The sequence below is a fragment of the Ovis canadensis genome, chromosome 10, assembly GCF_042477335.2.
Source record: "Ovis canadensis isolate MfBH-ARS-UI-01 breed Bighorn chromosome 10, ARS-UI_OviCan_v2, whole genome shotgun sequence".
Classification (NCBI taxonomy): Eukaryota; Metazoa; Chordata; class Mammalia; order Artiodactyla; family Bovidae; genus Ovis; species Ovis canadensis.
The window spans coordinates 29,814,954-29,833,524 of NC_091254.1; the positions used below are offsets into that span (position 1 = coordinate 29,814,954).

The 18,571-nt window shown below is 41.5% G+C and overlaps 1 protein-coding gene and 1 long non-coding RNA gene across 2 annotated transcripts in view; both read left to right on the forward strand.

The window, feature by feature from the left end:
• GTF2F2 (general transcription factor IIF subunit 2) overlaps nucleotides 1-11,570 on the forward strand; it is a 133,791-nt gene extending 122,221 nt beyond the window's left edge. The window contains exon 8 of the mRNA XM_069601285.1: nucleotides 10,512-11,570. Within this exon, the coding sequence (XP_069457386.1) occupies nucleotides 10,512-10,631 (120 nt within the window). The 3' untranslated portion in view covers nucleotides 10,632-11,570. The remainder of the gene's footprint in view (nucleotides 1-10,511) is intronic.
• A 3,063-nt stretch (nucleotides 11,571-14,633) lies between these two features.
• LOC138446470 (uncharacterized) lies at nucleotides 14,634-16,231 on the forward strand. Its single transcript, XR_011259340.1, has 2 exons — nucleotides 14,634-15,242; nucleotides 15,752-16,231. It is a non-coding gene; the product is annotated as an uncharacterized lncRNA (long non-coding RNA).
• The last annotated feature ends 2,340 nt before the right edge of the window (nucleotides 16,232-18,571 follow it).

Here is an 18,571-nt window from a genome sequence, read left to right on the forward strand (position 1 = left end):
GTAGGTAATTCTCCCTTTTAAAAGGGTCACAGGACATAAGTCGGTCTGTACTAATGGGCTTCAGTACACCCTTATTAATTTGATTTTAGTCTGAGCAGTACCAGGAGAATGAAGGACCCCAGTGTTAGCATGAAAGTCAGTGATCCAGGAAGAAGATTTCCTGATGGAACGAGCACAGGACTGGGAGTAATAGGACCCTCAGGTCACGTCCCAGTCCTGCCGTTTAGCCAGATAGTCCCAGGTGCTTGAGTGCATTTAATGTTTTAATACGTTATATAGTTTTAATATTTAATTTACTTGATATATGACATTCTTAATATAAAATTTACTAATATATTCAAGTTAAATGTGTGTAATATTATACTTTGTAAATTTGTCTTAAAAATACCTAGTTTATAGGTTCCTTGTAATAACTTTAATGTTTATGAAAGTTGCATTTGTCAACAGCAAAGTATTTTGCTAATATTTATTCTTAGTATTATTAAACACATTTTTGAGCCCTGTGTAAAATGGAAGAAAAGAGGTCCTCTTGGTGTTGATGAGTTCTTTAGCCAGTGCATTTAATGACATGCTCTGGTTTTCTGATGGCCCCCAGCGCCTCTCTTGATGCCCGGTTTCTGACCATGATGTGCTCATTTTAACAGTCCTCTTTGTTATTAGCACCACTACTATATTCTTAAGTTACCATCTGCTTTCTGACCTTTAGGGTGTCATTTTTGACATTCTGAGTGAATCTGAAGTATTTTCTTGTTTTTCCAGTTCCTTCCCTTCTATAGTCTTGTTCCTAAAAACCTTCACTCCTGCAAGCAAAATTATTGATTAGAGAAACTGCCCTTAAGGGCCAGCCTGTACCCTTTATTCACCAGTGTGTGACTTGCATAAGCAATCAGAGAGTTAAAGTTACTCATTAAGGACAAATAAGCCAATTTTAAAAGGCCAGGCTCTGGTAACTGATTAAAAAAAAAGTCAGAAACACAGCATCCATTTAGAGGAGTGTTTTCATGCATTTTAAATTTTTACTTTAGCCACCCCCCCCCCAAGTAAAATATCAGAGGAAGCCTATTATTTCTCTGTTGACAGTCTTTGCTCTTTTACCTTAAATGTGTTATGTCAAGTCTTTCTTCATATTTTATTGTATCTGTAAAATTGTAGCATAGCAGCATTTCCTTCAGGAATTCAAGCCATTTGAAGCTTTATGTCATTGTTCCCTTTGAAACCCCAGACTGCCAAGACCACTATGAGCCCAAGCACCCTGTTCTCCAGCACAGCACCCCTTTCCCGGGGTTTCTTCAGACATCCATTTCTGTTTAAAGTGTCATCAGCAATCAGCTCTAATTGTAACTGAACCTCTTCTTTTCCTTGTGCTCTGTGTCCATTTGATTTCAGGGCAAGATTCAGGGAACTTTAATTATTGATGATCCCTTGTAAATCAGCAGTCCCCAATCACGTCGACCCAGTGGACCATTTGCCTTTTAATTCAGAGTGTGTAATTGAACAATTTGCATGCTTTTATAAAGTAAGTTCACATCAACAAGAAAAATGAGGCAAAGATTTGTATGGCTTTGATTTTGAAGCAGCTTGGTACCCATAAGCTTAAGTTGCCCAGCGCTAAATAATGCTCAACAGGCCGTTGCTCATTTGCCCAGAATAGGCTTTTGATAAAGCCAGTGCAGCAATAAGGTAATGTTAACCTGGTCCTCAGAGCTTGTTTCCAGACAGGCCTGAATAGAAATAAGTGGAATTTGGCATCAGTAAGATAAAAGAAGGTAATGTTTTTTAAAGGCAAAAAGTGGCTAAAGAATTTGGTATACTTAGCATTTCTCCTGTCAAAAGATAAAAGTTTATTTACAAGCATATGTTCTTATAGACCTGTCAGTTGGCTGGGACTTGTTCAGCTGCAAGAAAGGAAAACTGAGCTCAAACTAGCTTAAGCAAAAATACAATGTATTGGCTCCTGTAGCTGAGAAGTTCAGGAATGCATCTTGCTTTAGACATGGCTGGATCCAGCTACTAATACTGTTTAGTTAGCCCGGTTCCTCCCCATCCCTCCCTATCTCTCCTCATCTTTATGTCTTTCCTGGATGTTGTCTTTCTGCTCAGGCAGGATCTAGCCATTTGGTAGACAAAGTGGCCTCCTGAAGCACTTCACAGCTAGCAGCCTCGAAGCATACAGAGACTGTCTGCCCTGATTATTCCAGCAGAAGCTCAGGGAAGATCTTAATTGCCCCACCAGGAGTTGGATGTTCATTCCTGAGCCAAGAGGATGGGGCAGGACCGTCCATCGGCCAGGCCCACTGCCTCTCGCACCCTTGTGCCACACTGCTTGGTGGAAAAATAGCACCAGCTGAGCCGTAGTCATTTGCTGTTACCTCAGATTTAGTTTGTTGAAAACAGAACTCTTGATTTCTGCACCCCTCCAACCCCGACCCCCCAGACTGCCCCACTGCAGTAACACCACCATGCTCCAAGTTGCTCAAGCCAGACGTGCACTCCTCTTTTCTCTTCATGATGTCTGTGTCACACGGTATGATGCACACATAGCACACCTCTCTGGCTCAGAATCGTAAAAGGTGAAAGTGGTCTTAGAGACAGTTCAGTCATAGTCCCAGAGAAGGAGTCGCCTAGTGGCCTGAGCCCAGTCTTAATGCATCGCCTCTTCTGTTCGGACACGTGTGTATATCCAAAGACAAACTCAAAAAATGCTTCTCTGACAATGGGAACCCCTTTTTAATGACAGGAGAGGGGAGCTAATTTCTCTCTCAGACTGCTTTGAAATTTTCTGTATTATTAAGAATCATCTCATTAAGCCATATACATGGAAAATGGAATCTAAGCTTTATGCTAGCTCATTCAGTTCCTGACCCAAGTAAAAACAGGACATTTTCTTTTTTTCCCCTCAGAAGCCAACACAACATTGTAAAGCAATTGTCCTCCAATTTAAAAAAAAAAAACAAACCTGTGTTTTTTGAAGTTCAGTGTTTAAAATTCATTCCCAAATGAACTGCTGAATAAGTGTTTTTATTATATGTCTTGTTCTGACATAGGCTTTTCCTTTTTTACATGATTCCTTTTCTCTTTTTCCCCCCCGAATCTTTATCATTTCCTTTCTATTCACATATTTCCTTTCAGTTCTCTCTTCATTTTTTCTATAACTGGAAGTTTTTAATTTCAAATGGTATAACCAAAACTAAAAAGACTCCCAGTTGCCCAGCAAAGCATATTAACTAGTGACAGCCCTTTGTGAGACTTCCATTTTAAAAAATAATTATTTGCAGCAGCTGGTTAATTCAGTTGGTTAGAGTGTAGTGCTAAAAAATAATTATTTGCTATCTTGTTAATTTGAGCCTTACTTAAAAGTTTTAGAGTATGAAATGTCCTATTAAAATAAATTATTAACTATGTTGAATATAAATGGATAAAATTTAAGTGCATTTATAAAATTTTAATGCTTTCCTTATGAAGAGAAGGTTCTAATAACTAATAGATTTGCTACCAAGTTTATTATGATATGGTAATTTTCTCTTTTAATTTGTCCTATGATTTGTCTCAGCCTTTTTATTTTATTTTGTTTTTTTACCTAATTCTGAATGAGGTAAAATTGGGGGTGTCAATTTGTTAATATAACCAATCAAGTCATCATTTTATATGAAATACTACATAGGTAAAAGCAGTATCTGACATAGGCTCCCAGTAAGCAAAAGTGGGCATTATCTACATACAAAATTTAGAGTTTTTAATTAAGCAGTAGGCCATACAATTTGTATTTATTCTGGAAATGTCATTACCCATAAAATCTCCTTCTCTACATTTCCAGTCCCATTTGATTTTAAAGTAAAATGAATAAAGGTAAGAAGTAAAAAATAAATGTTTAAGCTCATTAGCTGCCTCCTCCCAGTTACCTTATCCCTAAAGCAAGTCCCTAAAGCAAACTGGAAGGCCAGACTTGTTTCAGGCTTGCCGTCTTGTGGGAATTATCTTGGGGAAGAAGTCATTTTCTGTGTGTTGGTCTCTACCTAAGAGAAGACATTACCCTGTGGGCTTAGATAAGTGTCTGAAGCTCCCTGCTCTCTCTAGCTCATCAGGGGAATTGATCCCAGAGGATACACCTGTAGGCAGAAAACCTTACGGTGCCGGCCTGGCTGGCCATCTTCAGTTCTTCGTTGTAACAGAAAGCATTCCTTCTAGAATGTGCCAAGATGGATATTCTAATTCCATCATATTTTCCAGTCCGTATGGACTGATCCAAAGAGCTTGCCACTGTTAATTGGAAATTTTACTTTACCCATGGCAATTTGGTAATAAAAAATGGTGTTATCTTAATTTGTTGTCAGCTAGAGAGGTCTTTTTTTTCTCATCAATTTAAAATCTTGTTTTTCAATACAGTTGTATTTTTTTAAAGTTACAGTTAAGTGGATTTTCATATATTCACATAGTTGTACAACTACTGCCACAACCAATTTTAGAACATTTTATTCACCCCTCAAACTCTGGACCTGTTAACAACTACTCCTGTGCACCCACCCCACTCCCCAGCCCTAGCAAACCACTGATTTCCTCTGCGTCTCTAAAGATTTGCCTGTTCTGGACATTTTCATATGAATGGGATCATATGATATGTGGTCTCTTACGACTGACTTCTCTGATTTAGGCGAAATGTTTCCTCAGGTTTCATCCATGTTGTATCGTGTGTCAGTGCTTCCTTCTTTTTTTATTGCCAGATATGTGCCGTTATATGAGCACACAGCAATTTGTTTATCCATTCACCATAGACAGTTGTTTCCTCTTTTTGGCTGCTGTAATAAGGCTGATATGAGCATGAGGTACAACTTATTGTGTGAACATATTTTTATTTCCCTTGAGAGCTGAACTTGCTGGGTCACTTTAACTGAGGAACTGCCCGATTGTCATCAGTCCTTTTTTAATCCTTAGGCAGCAAGAGCTTTTGCATACTGTTGCGTTAGAGTAAAACTCTACTGTCTATTCCATATATTTTAAGGGCGAATAATGCCTCATCATTGAGAATGCTCGCTAATTTTCTAAAGGTTGTCTGTGGTAAAATAAATACCTGAAGACTCTCTTGCTTGCCATTTAATTTTCTAGCAGTATTTTCAGATGGACTAATAATGACTATGTCAATTGATATCTTCTTATTCTTTGTACAGTCTAAACTACATGTCAGTCAGTAACCAACACAACATTGTAAAGCAATTTTCCTCCAATTAAAAAATAAAAATAGCTAAACTGCTCATCACACCAAATGCACTAGTAGTTAGTTTCTGTAGTTCTAAATGCAAGAATTCATATTTATATTTCAGTAGGAACTTTTTTCATCTTTATCTAGTTTTGAATATCTTTTGATTGTATTTTTCTAATTAACATTTTTAACATTAACTATATGTATATATGTTTGTTTCTCCCCCAGTTGGTAGCCATAATATCCGAGCCTTGGAATACTTTGTGTTTAGCATACAAATAAACTAATACAATTTAGAAAGCATATCTTTAAACATAGTTAAAATTCAAAGTTTTGGCCCAAAGGAAGTAAACTTTATCTGAAATATGTAAGCGTGTGAGTCACTTGCCACCACTGGACAGATGAAGTGTTACTGAAAGTAAGATGATTTACCAGCATACAGATGTTAATGCAGCAATAAATTTCCTTTTTTAGAGTTTGGATTAAGGAGGGAGGGCTGTGGGGTGGGTAGGGTTTATGGCTTGACCATTACCCATCATCTCTGTACTCCTTAGAGTTTTTACAAAGGGAGGAATGCAGCCTGTGGGACCCTGAGAGGAAGACAGGACAGAGACTAGTGTAAAAACAGAGGTGAAGCCAGCAGGAAAAGGGGAGACAAACGCTGAGATGGCCCAGGTGCCAGAGATGCCCTCAGCACCGTCTTCCCTCCCCCTTTCAGGGTTCTCTCTAAAGGAGAGAAAACATAGGTTGCCTTTGTTCACAGCTTATGCATAATATGTAGTTTGTTTAAATTTTTTTTAATGAAAGAACATTGTGCCTTGGAGCCACTAACATCTTCATCAGTAAGTCCTCTGTTCTGTTAGCCTTGCTTACAGGAGTCACAGTCAGTCATACAAAAATCACGTAAATATGAAGTGATACTTTGAAATGATCACAGAACTGATCATGGATGCCCTTGCCACTGGGTCAGTTTATAAAAAGCGTATAAGCAGTTTCCCTTTGGTGACTGTGTTAACCAGTGCCATCTTTTGGTATAGATTTATGTAATACACATTCACTCCAGCCTTTGGGGACTCTTTTGTGATGAGAGGTCTAGTCTTTATCTTACCTAAAAGCATTATTATTTCATGATCAGCTCTCTGTCAAAGATAAATGTTTTAATCAACTTTTAGGAATTAGGTATAGTTAATTCATAATATTATCTGTGGTAACGCTTAACACTAAATTTTATGATGAAATGAAACAGATGAATCCTCCATTTGCAGTAGAGGAAAAGATGATATGAAAAATGGCAGGAATGGAAGGTGATAAGGAGAGTGAAGAAGAGAAGCTAAAATAGTCTACCGTGACTAGGTTTGTGCCTTGTAACTAGGTTTGTCTTGATCTTGGGAGAGAAATCAGGAATTTGATGTGTGAATTTCCAGCCTTTTGGCCACCACAGTTTCGTCTTGATCCACAAATGCATAGCACATCCTACTCAGTAGACTTCTGGGCTCCAGTATGTGCCTTGCCTTCCCTTGCAAGGAGGCTGTAATGTTCTCTCCCTTTTTTCTCTGCATTCAGGCTTGCTGTAAATACGCCCCCACACATTCTCTTTTATGAAGACTTGCTGGACTTGAGCCAGTTTATTATTTCAGCTCTTGTTCCGCCAAACTGCCCCTAGTAGGTAATGAGAAATCTTTCCAATCCTATGTGACATAAAGGTGATCTTCTCAGTTCTAGAATCCTTTGTTTAAAATACAAGTGGTTAGGCAAAAGATTAAATTGCAGAATCAGTGTTTAGGACTATTTAACGGTAAGAGGAGAACTAGTCCCCCTTGGTCTCCGCACAGAGTTGCTGTTTAGTTCAAATGATCAAATGTCCATCCTCGAAAAACCTAGCGTCTTGGCTCCAGCCCCTCCAGTGCTCCCATGATGTCCTACATATGTGCCCTTGTTCCTGAGCTTCTGTTTTACTTTATGGTTGCCTGCTTACATGCCCTTGCTTCCCCCATACACACCCTGATCTTAAACTGTGAACTCTATGAGGATGAAAACGGACTATGTGCCACTCAACCTGGTGCTCAGATAAATCTAAAAGGGAAGTCCGATTTTTTTAAAAGGGACGTCCAATTACCAATTAATCGTCAGTGCTGCTAAAACCTTTAAAAATTTCCACCCCAGTTGGCTTTGTCTCAATAATGTTTTAACACCACAATACAGATGTTAGTAGTAAGTTCAGATTCAGGTAATACAGTTTTACCGATTTTTATTTCTCAAACAGGCCATTGCTCTGTATGGTAGTGAGACGACAAAGGAAAGCAGCTAGAGCTAGCGGAGTTTATTCCCTTGGGCCTTCTAAGTGATCTCCCCCCAACAACCACCACCCCGATGCAAGAGCCAAACCCTCCTCGCCCCTCTCTTAACTCTGAAGCATACCCGATTCGTTCAGCGCTCGTGTGCCCCGTGCCTCTGACGTGCAGTCAGGCCCTGCGGTGGCTGCACAGGGTTTGATGGGAGAGACAGACATGCACACAGAGAGCTCTGATGCGGTGAGGGCTCTCCCTGGAAGTTCACACAGCGTGAAGTGTAGATCTGAGAGGTGGGACAGTTGGAGAAGTCCCTCCGAGAAAATGACATTTGCAACAAGTCTAAAAGAATGAGGAGTTCTGATCGGAAGGAAGGGGATAAGCCTTACAGGGAAAGCAAAGGGCAGGGAACAAGAGCAAGCGGACACAGAAAGCCAGTGCCTGGCCAAGGAGGTGTTAGAGGAGGAGGCCAAAGGGAAAAGACAGACCTGGGTGGATGCCTGCACCAGAGTTTGGAATTTAACCTGGAGGCCAAAGGGGAAGTCAGAGAACATTTTAAAACAGAGGAATGACATAATCTCACTGGTCTTTACCTGTGTCCTTCCTTCCAGGATTTTCTGACCTTGTTTTTCTCTATGGTCACTACTACTTTTTCTGCTAATGCTTTGTGCCGAGTTAATTCAGCTGGTTCTAGTAGAGTGGTCTTAGGTTTGGGATTTGGAACATTGCCAAACTTCCAAAGTTTGCCCCTTCTCCCACCCCAGAAAAGGGTTCTGTACCATGACCCTAATCCCATCTTGTTAACTGACAAATTAATGGACCCCTGACTATGTCTTGGCATTCTTATTGTTAAAAAAAAAAAAGAGAGAGAGAGAGAATGGCATCTTTATATATAAAAAAAATACTCCTTAACTTTATTATACTAATGCGATAAAATGAGAGTGAAGGCAACTGAATTTGTACACTTAAGACACTCAGTATTTTGTGTTTAGCCTCTCTAGGCTTTTCATCTTCTGTATCCGGGTTATGTACACAGGCATGGTAGGCTTGAGGATGAGACAGTGTCTGTCTGGCAGCCACAGTGCTCCTGGCTCCTGCTCTCTTCATTTTTGAGGCTTGCACTGTGTCCCCAGTTGTATGATTGTTTGCACCCAGGGTCTAGCCATTCTCACAATAAACCATTCTTTGGAATTTTACAAAGAAATCATTCATGGCACCCAAACTGAAAACCGAAGCCCATCCCGTCATTTTCCATTTGTGAATCCTGTTTAACTAGAAAGTCATTTATGAACAGTGTCCCATGTTTTCTATGTAATCTGAAGTAGCAGATGGCAGGCGTGCATATTACCTGGTTATCTGAAGCCTACTTCAGTAACTCGCTGACTCATTTACACGGGTCCCTCCTTGGAGCCAGCTACAGAAGGCGTGGGAGGCAGGCAGGCAGGCAGGCAGGCAGGCAGGCCGGCCTCCTCCTGGGGAAACCCAGGCCTCCGCCGATTCATTGCTGCCACCTGCTGGGGTGGGGAAAGCCACTCAAGCGAGAGCTGAGCCATCTGGGCCATTTGAGAGACCTGTATGTAGTTCCAGTGCTAACCAGGGACCCCTAAATAAAAGTTGAGACTGTGAAGCAGTACACCCATCAGTGTAAGGTGGTATTCAGTGGTGTCGGTTAACACACACTCTCCAGCAGCAGTGAGGGTCAGAAACCTAAATAACACTGCAAGGACCCCAAGATCCCAGGGCATTAGAGCCAGAAGAAGCTTTTGAGCAGTTGCTGTGGACTTCAGTTCAGTCAGGCTCCAGGGGGCTTGTGAATTGCAGTTTCCCATGCTTGGCGCCAGAGGTTTAATTGACTCGCCCTACAGTGGAGTTCAGTTCACAGGCCCCCATGAAGTTCTGGTGCAGGTAATCTAGCATCACACTTAGAAAGGCACCGCCTTCAACACTATCAAGCCGTTATCCGCCTCTTTAAAAATTAGTGCCTCGTTCCCATGAATTAAAAAATTTACATCCTATTACATCTTCCGTCAGTGGGATGAGTCACTGTAATGTACCTGTAACTGGTTCTATGAAGCATGCACACAAAAATTCTTGTTTGGCTCATTGGTTGTATAGTGGGGGGGGCGGGATTCATTTTAAACATGTAACTTTTCTCTCTTCCCCAAGAAGGAAGTACGGTAATCTGTATTGGTTTATAGTGAAATGCTTTTTCACCTTGGGCATTGGCAAGCAAAGATGGGGTTTGGTACTACATTTTTCATAGCCATCATTTTCATGCCTCTAGTGATCATTTGGGTAATACCTGAATTTTCAGGTGCCTGAAATACCATGATCCAGAGTTCTGACCTCCGTCATTTCTCACCCCTATCCTTTGGTGGACCCAAGCCCAGGAAAACTGCAGCCCTCAGGGTTTTTAACATATCTTATTCTCCCTTCCTCTGTCTAGGCAACCTTGGCCATGTGATACAAACAATATTAAACATACATAACGACTTGCCTTATTATATAAGAAAAGCAAGTGGCCCAATAGCAGATTTGAGAACTCACCTTAGAACTGAGAATTCTGGGTGTCTGTCATGTGCTTGCTTCATAGAAAAATAACATATGCTCCTGCTTCTAAAATGACTGTTTCCTATCCAAGAATAATCCTGTCTGACTGTGAACTCAGTGATATCACAGAACTTGGGGGCTCATTACACTTGGTATACTTAGAAATTAAGTACCAACAAATGTATTTCCTTCTAAACTCTCTTTCCTTCTTTTTTTTTTTAAGCTCTCAAGGCTGCTGGCATTCAGGACTTCTAAGCCCTGTAATGCAAATAATCATATTTAGTGCAGTTATCATGTATTGTATGCAAATAATCAAAAAGGCAGTTTATTGAAATTCATTATAGAGAAATCTAATGGGGCTTTCGGAATCATAATTTTTGTTACTTGTAAATGTAGTTTGATATATCATTTTATTTTATATTTTTGTTTCCTGCCTTCTTTATCTCATCTGTCAAGGTTATTTTGGTTCTGTTTTTCAGTCATACCTGAAGGACATCTTAAAGGAAATTGGTGTTCAAAATGTTAAAGGGATCCACAAAAACACATGGGAACTGAAGCCAGAATACAGACATTATCAAGTAGAAGAAAAAAGTGATTAAGAAGATTGGAAGCCCGCCTAACAGAACTAAAGGATGATGAGCTGAGCAGACAGCCCTGATGTGTGAATCCTTGAGCACTATCTGTTATAGGGGGGAAATGACTGGTACTTTAATTTCTCTAGGTAAATTTTTTAAACAATAATTCTTGTAAAGTTGCTTAAATGATTTTTGAGGAAAAAGAACACCTTTATTTATATACTTGTATTAAACCAGATTATTCATGATGGGGTGGGGAGTTGAAAGGTTTTTCTTTTTAAATATTAACTTTCAAATGTAAAATTAGGAAATGTTTTCTAAATGAGCACTCCCCATCTTTGCGTGAAGAGTTGAAGTGATATAGATCCAAAGTGATTGGCACAGCAGGAAAAAAAAGTAGGCAACTCCAGAAATTCTGAAAAGGAACTAAAGAAAAGTTCCTTCTTCTGAAATTGTCACAGAGCAAGGCTGTCCTTTTTTTTTTTTTTTTTAAACAGGTGGTTGTGTTTCATATTTGCACATATTAATGAAAGTATAGCATTTGGGTGTGTACTAAGGTAGCAGTTTGTTTTGTTTCTTTTTCAAGATAGCAGTTTTCATCATTAGCTTACTTTACCCTAGTGTTAGTGACCTGAGAACTGGAAAAAGTCGTGGGCAGTTGCTGTTTCTTTCCTCTCTTCTTCTTTTAAAATAATTAGAAGTTAAATGCTTTTCCAGTTCGGGATATACATCCCCCATCGTAAGCTTCTCAAAGATGTTTACTGCACACTCAGCAAGCCTGTATTGACTAGTGTGTGACAAAGGCTGTTTACCACCTAAAGGAGGGTTGTAGGGGTAAGGTTGATGTGTACAGACAAACAGGTTAATGTCAGCTCCTGGGGAATGAAAGTGTTTCTTTTGTCTTTCTTTTTAATTAGTTTTAAATAAAAACAATACCTGTCCATGGTATTACATAGCACAAAATGTTATATATTCAGTTCAGTTCAGTTCAGTTGCTCAGTCGTGTCCAACTCTTTGCGACCCCATGAATCGCAGCATGCCAGGCCTCCCTGTCCATCACCAACTCCCAGAGTTCACTCAGACTCACGTCCGTCGAGTCCGTGATGCCATCCAGCCATCTCGTCCTCTGTCGTCCCCTTCTCCTCCTGCCCCCAATCCCTCCCAGCATCAGAGTCTTTTCCAATGAGTCAACTCTTCGCATGAGGTGGCCAAAGTACTGGAGTTTCAGCTTCAGCATCATTCCCTCCAAAGAAATCCCAGGGCTGATCTCCTTCAGAATGGACTGGTTGGATCTCCTTGCAGTCCAAGGGACTCTCAAGAGTCTTCTCCAACACCACAGTTCAAAACCATCAATTCTTCGGTGCTCAGCCTTCTTCACGGTCCAACTCTCACATCCATACATGACCACTGGAAAAACCATCCAAAAGCATATCCATGAATAAGATCACCAAAATGAAAGAAGCTTTAGCAAACTAAACACAATTAAGAATTTATTTTTACTTGTTAATTTTGTCATCTGTTTCAGTACGCTTACAACCAAGAAGCAGCAAATGCCAAAATTTTTTTGTTATGTAATTAAAACAAATCCTGGAAATAATCTGCCCACTGAGATAAATATTTTCCTGTATTATTTGATTTTTTAGCAGCAGAATGCTGAAGCTGAGACCAGTGCGTTAGATTTTTTGTCCTGGGATTCCCAGTGAAATAAAACTAAGGAAGGTGGTCCCATCCCCTCTCCCACCTCCAGCTGTCTTATCCTGCCTTACTGTGCTGCAGTAACCAAACATTGTATCTCCATTACCTTCCTTTTTTTTTTAGGTGTTTGTTTGTTTGTTTGTTTTTAATGTGGGCCATTTTTAAAGTTTTTATTGAATTTGTTATAGTATAGCTTCTGTTTTATGTTTTGGTTTTTTGACTGCAAGGCATGTGGGATCTTAGGTGCCAAGTGAGGGATCGAACCCACACCCCCCGCATTGGAGATGTAACCACTGGACCACCAGGGCTATCCCTCCATTGTCTTTCAGCTCCCAGTTACTTAAGGCTCAGTGTAAGCAAGCCGATGGGTAATGATGTAGCATGTCTGTATATAGCCGAGGGTTCTGGGCACCTGGTATTTGCTTTGTGCAGAGGATATATCTTCCCCCAAACCTGTCTTTCCGGATGTATGACACTGCTCTGAAACAGACCTGTGTCTCCTCTACCCCGGCCTTTTGTTTTTGCTGTGGCAGCGCCTGCCAGAACTTGCTGCTGGAAGAGTTGCCAGGGCAACTTCGTCTCATCTAAAGCTGTGCTTTGGTTATTTTCTGCCAACTTGGTTCTTAAGCTTGTTTTAGTTACCTTGTACCTTGTCACACTGACAGTATCCTATCTCTTAAATACTTACTATCTATTCGGTAGAATAGGTGGTAGACTGGTGCCATTCCTGATTAATTTTTTGAAATTGCCTTCTTATTTAGTACAAACATGCAGCTGTTGGTCAAGAAGGAGATTCTCTCTTCCACCTGGGCTCCCTTTTTCTTTTATTTCAGGACTCTCTTGCTCTGATAAACACGGTTTTGGCAGCCAAAAATCCTAAACCCTTATAACCGCTGTGAGATGGCGAGAGAGGAAGGCTGATGAGGGGGATATACACCTGGTAAGATGTCCCATCGTAAGACAACAGGAAGGCCATATGTAATCAATGAGATTGTTAAACTCAACCAGTGCACACACCTTGGGGATATTTTAACTGACAGAATGTAGTAAGATTGTGGTTGCTTGGCATTGGAAAGATTTGAAATCACATGTTACCAATAGCATCCAAAGTGATACATCTTTAAAAAGTAAACCAGTTTAGCTCTATGGAATCAGCAGCGGCTCTCCTGGATTTCAGCAGAGGTGTAGTTGTTCCTGATGGTCTGTGATCACATTTTCTTTGAAGCTGTTTTCATCACCATTGGTACATATTAATGAAAATAAGAGGAAACAGTGCCTGGCAATGTATCAAACGCTCTAAAATACTCTCTCATTTAAAGAATTAGTGTGGAGAAGTAGATAATGTCCATTTTATAGAACCATTTCCTGCCCAACATAATATCATGAGTACCAGTCCCTCTTTAGGAGAATTCTGCCCTTTGGGGATAAAGTCAATGCTAGAGTATACCTTCGCAGAAGCCCATGAGTCTCCCCCACCTCCCCTCGTCTTACCCCCAAACCAGGAAAAAGGCGATCAAAGTGGCAACCAGTGGTCTTTGGCATCCCCTGCTTGAATCCAGACACCCAGCCCTTCCTGACCCACAGGACACGGTTACATTTTCTCCTTTAAAGTCAGGCTCCTCTTGCTAACTGTTAATCCCTGTTACACTTCAAGTACCCACGTAGGGTGTGCAGCGTTGCAGTGGACTCCTCGAGCTCCATGCGCGTCCAGGATCAAGTGGGATGTGATGGGAATACACTAGCTATTGCACCAGCTGAAAGGTAGCTGCCTTTGTTCAGACTTCACTTGCTGAAAGCTTGCCTTTCGTCTCAGCGTATTGGCCATTTTCCCTGGCATTTGTGTGATGGTCCAAGAGGTGACAGGCCGAATATCTTTTTGGTTCAGTTTTCACTTTTGACAGTTCAGTGCATGCTTCTAAGCCTAATATCTTTTTCATAGTATGTAAGAGGAGGGATCAGAGATCACTTTGTAACATTACCTTTCTTCTCGTACTCCCATGCTTTCTTCTTCTTACTTCCTTTCCTTTGAGCAGGTGCAACCACTCATTATACAGTAGCACGATGTAACACCCGACAGACCGACGGTATAAGTCTTTGGTGGTTTATCATAGGAAAATTAACAGCTTCTATCTGACTTTGTTGGAAATCGTCTAAATTAAAAAAGGACTTTTTCAGTGCTGTAGCTTCCACTTTAAACTGTTTATTGAACTTTTATTGTGTGCCAGACACTCTGCTAGGCATTTGACTCCTGTGACTCGTGTAATCCTCCCAACAGCCCTACAAAATGCAATTCGGGAGACCCAGTTCCATCCCTGGATTGGGAAGATTCCCCGGAGGAGGGCATGGCAACCCACTCCAGTATTTTTGCCTGGAGAATCCCATGGACAGGGAGCCTGGTGGGCTACAGTCAATGGGGTTGCAACGAGTGGGACAAAACTGAGCACTAACGCTTTCACCTTCTTTCAACTCATGTAGTCCTAACAACATGTATGTGTGCGTGGGCTGTTGCTTCAGTCCAAACCAACTTTTAATGAATTGTGTTAGAGGTTTGCGGTTCCAATCATTTGTCACCACTGCAAATGCTAATCAATAAGGACAGATAGGGAATAAGAAATAAATAGGGTTAAATGACTCCTTTTTTGAGGCCCAATTACTCCTAGTTGGCCTGGAGGGCCTCCCTAAGAGCTGAGGCTGAAGTAGAGCTTTCTCTGTTTATCCTTCTCCTCACTTAGTGATGACTAGCTGCCACTGGTAGGTGTTTGGCCTGGCTTACCGTTTGCAGGTGAAAAATCTGGAGTGGCTGGAAGAAGACATGCAAATGGCCAACAGGTACATGAAAAAATACTCAGCATCACCACTCATCAGGGAAATGGAAATCAAAACCACAGTGAGCTGTCACCTCACACCTGTTAGAATGGCTGTCCTGAAGAAAGGCAAGAGGTAAGTGTTGGTGACAATGTGGAGGAAAGGGACCTCTTGTGCACTGTTGGTAGAATATACACTGGTTCAGCCCTTATGGGAAACAATACTGCTGCTGCTGCTAAGTCGCTTCAGTCGTGTCCGACTCTGTGCGACACCATAGGCAGCAGCCCACGAGGCTCCCCTGTCCCTGGGATTCTCCAGGCAAGAACACCAGAGTGGGTTGCCATTTCCTTCTCCAATGCATGAAAGTGAAAAGTGAAAGTGAAGTCACTCAGTCGTGTCCGACTCTTGGCGACCCCATGGACTGCAGCCCACCAGGCTCCTTCACCCATGGGATTTTCCAGGCAAGAGTACTGGAGTGGGATGCCATTGCCTTCTCCAATGAGGTTCCTCAAAAAGTTAAAAATGGAACTACTGTATGATCTAGAAATCCCACTTCTGGGTGTGTATAAACCCAAAGGAAATGAAAACAGGAGTTCAAAGAAACACGCGCACTCCCGTGTTTATTGCAAAATTATTCCCAACAGCCAAGAGATGGCAACAGCATACGTGCCCATCAGTGGATGAATGGATAGAGAAGAGGTAGTACACGTAGGTTATGCAGTGGGATGTTATTAAGCCCTGAGAAGAAGGAAATCCTGCCATTTTCAGCGTGGATGGACCTTGAGAGCATTGTGCTAAATAAGTCAGAGAAAGACACCTGGTGCATGCTGTCACATACGTGTGGAAGGCAAAAAGGCTAACCTCATAAAAGCAGAAAAGTGGTTTCCAGAGGTTAAGGATGGGATAGGAGAGATGTTGCTGAAGGACACAAACTTGGAACTAGTAAATGAGTCCTGAGGAGCACAATGAGTAAAGACAACACTGCTGTATTATTAACAGTAATTATCAAACTTGCTCACAGACTAGATCTTACTTATACCACAACAGAAGAAGTAATTACGTTATAGAAGAGCTAACTGTACCTCACTGGCAATTATATCAAAAGATATAAATTATCAAACCATGTTGTATTCCTTGACAGTGTTTCTATATCAGATGTATTTCAATTAAAAATAGTAAATTCAAAACACCTGAGCTTTCCAGAGGCAAGCACAGCCTATCATGCTCACCCATGAACAGTGGACATCGGGACTCCAGAACGGAGCATGGAAACAGGATGAATACAGATGTGTCTGAGCTGTCTGTCAACCCTATTAGGAAGCATTGTTAATTCAGTGGAAATAGAAAAGGTGAGCTTTGCAAAAGTCACATATGATGTGACATGGATACTAGGCTTCCAAAAGAGTTCTCAAATGGATCCCTTCGTTAAGTCAGCCTACTGCACTGTTCCCTCTCTAGACCACTGATGACCTTCTCCTCACCCGCGAGACACAGCCGAGAAATTAAGGAGCATTCATTCAGCCATTCATTCCCTTAACATTGTCACGTGTGGGTCTCCAGAGAGAGACCAGTATAGCATGAAACGGCTAATAGCACTTCAGAAATAAATGATGGTTTCTCATCAGTGATGCTGAAAGGGAGACTGAAACTTCTATAGACAGACTTCCTTGACGGTTCAGTGGTTAACAATCCACTTGCCAATGCAGGGGACACGGATTCGATCCCTGGTCTGGGAAGATTCCACATTGCTTGGGGCAACTAAGCCCATGCGCAACAACTGCTGAGCCCAAGCGCTGCAACCACTGAAGCCCACACGTCACAATGAAGAGTCCCCGCCCCCTACCCAGAGATACCACACAGCAGCAAGGACCAAGAGCAGCCAGCATTAAGAATACATATATATATTCTGTAGAGGAGTATATATTTATAAAACACAAATACTGTTGTCTAGACTGTATAAAGGTCTCTCAAATAATAAAACAACCCAGTTTAAAAGTGAGCATTAACTATATGCATACACCTCACCAAGAAGCTACAAAGAAGCCCTTGAAAAGCTGCTCAACATTGTTGGTCATTCAGTTCAGTTCAGTCTTTCAGTCATATCTGACTCCTTGTGACCCCATAAATCGCAGCATGGCAGGCCTCCCTGTCCATCACCAGCTCCCAGAGTTCACTCAGACTCACGTCCATCGAGTCAGTGATGCCATCCAGCCATCTCTTCTGCCGGGGTCCAGCCCCGGTGGATCCAGGGAATTCGAAGGGTGGACGGCGTTGGCGTAAAAAAAACTTATTTATTGATTGATATAAGATTAGATTAAGAAACAATAGTGTAGTAGGAGAATTAAGTGGAGGAAGAGGGCTGAATAACTTGGATTACACGGAAGGCCAATAAAATCCCAGACAAGGAATTTGCACCATCTACGTTGGGCCACCAGCGCTCGCTTGAATATCTAAGGGTGCCTCGCCTTAGGCTCCCTTTCACGCGGGTCTTAACAGCCAGGGCAAGTAAGTAGACTTGGCGAGCCTCCATGCCCCAGATGGGAATTCAGCCTGAAGATAAAGTAAAGAGGAAAATGAGAGAGACACGGGGGAAACCAGTCCAGCGACTGGCTCCGGCCCCTGTTGTTCAGAAGGCCTTTTATACTTTTGATAAAACATGGGGATCAATGGGTAACACAAAGTTGTGCAGCGTTAGCAGTCCAGACTCATCAAAACCAGGCTTCTCTCTCTGCATACCTAATTGTACACACAAGTCTTAGGTGATTTACATCATCATCTGGCTAAGAAGGGCCAATTAGCATTTTACAACCTTTTTTCTGATAAGGGTTTGTTAACTAGACGACTTATTTGTGTTGATCTTCCCAAGGTCTGGTGCCACTCTCAGAAAGCGCTAAATAAAGTTACATTCTTACACAGCAAAGATACAGCAACTTATAACAAGTAGAGGGAGTACAGTGACTTACAGCAAAAGAGAAGCAATTAACTCAAAAGTCTAGTGTTGCTAACATCGAAACTACTATGTATCTTTTTCTACATCCTGCTTACATTGAGTAACATCCTTCCAGGTGCCTAAAAGATGAAGAATATGGAGGTCTCGCAGCAATCCTTGAGTCAACAGTGAAAACCCGTCACCAATATGATTTTTAACTCTCTAGAAAAGGCTCTGTATCTTTAAGATGCTTTCAAGCTTTGTGCCTCTCGCAGTTGGGGAGCTGTAAGCAATTCACAGGCTGTAAGAAGTCTGGGGAACCTGTTAGGCAAGCTAGAGAGCTATCAGAGGGGGTTTAACTGAAACATCCCTTTCAAATGCAGAAGGCTAAAGCCCTGATTTGACTTTTTCCAGAGAATATCAGAAGAGTGAAAAAGCAGGCAGATTCTTATTTTTTGGGGGGTGGATGCTCCGGAAATTACAGGGGGAAAACCTGAGGTCTGATTAGCCTTGGCATCAGAGCTCTTGCCGCATG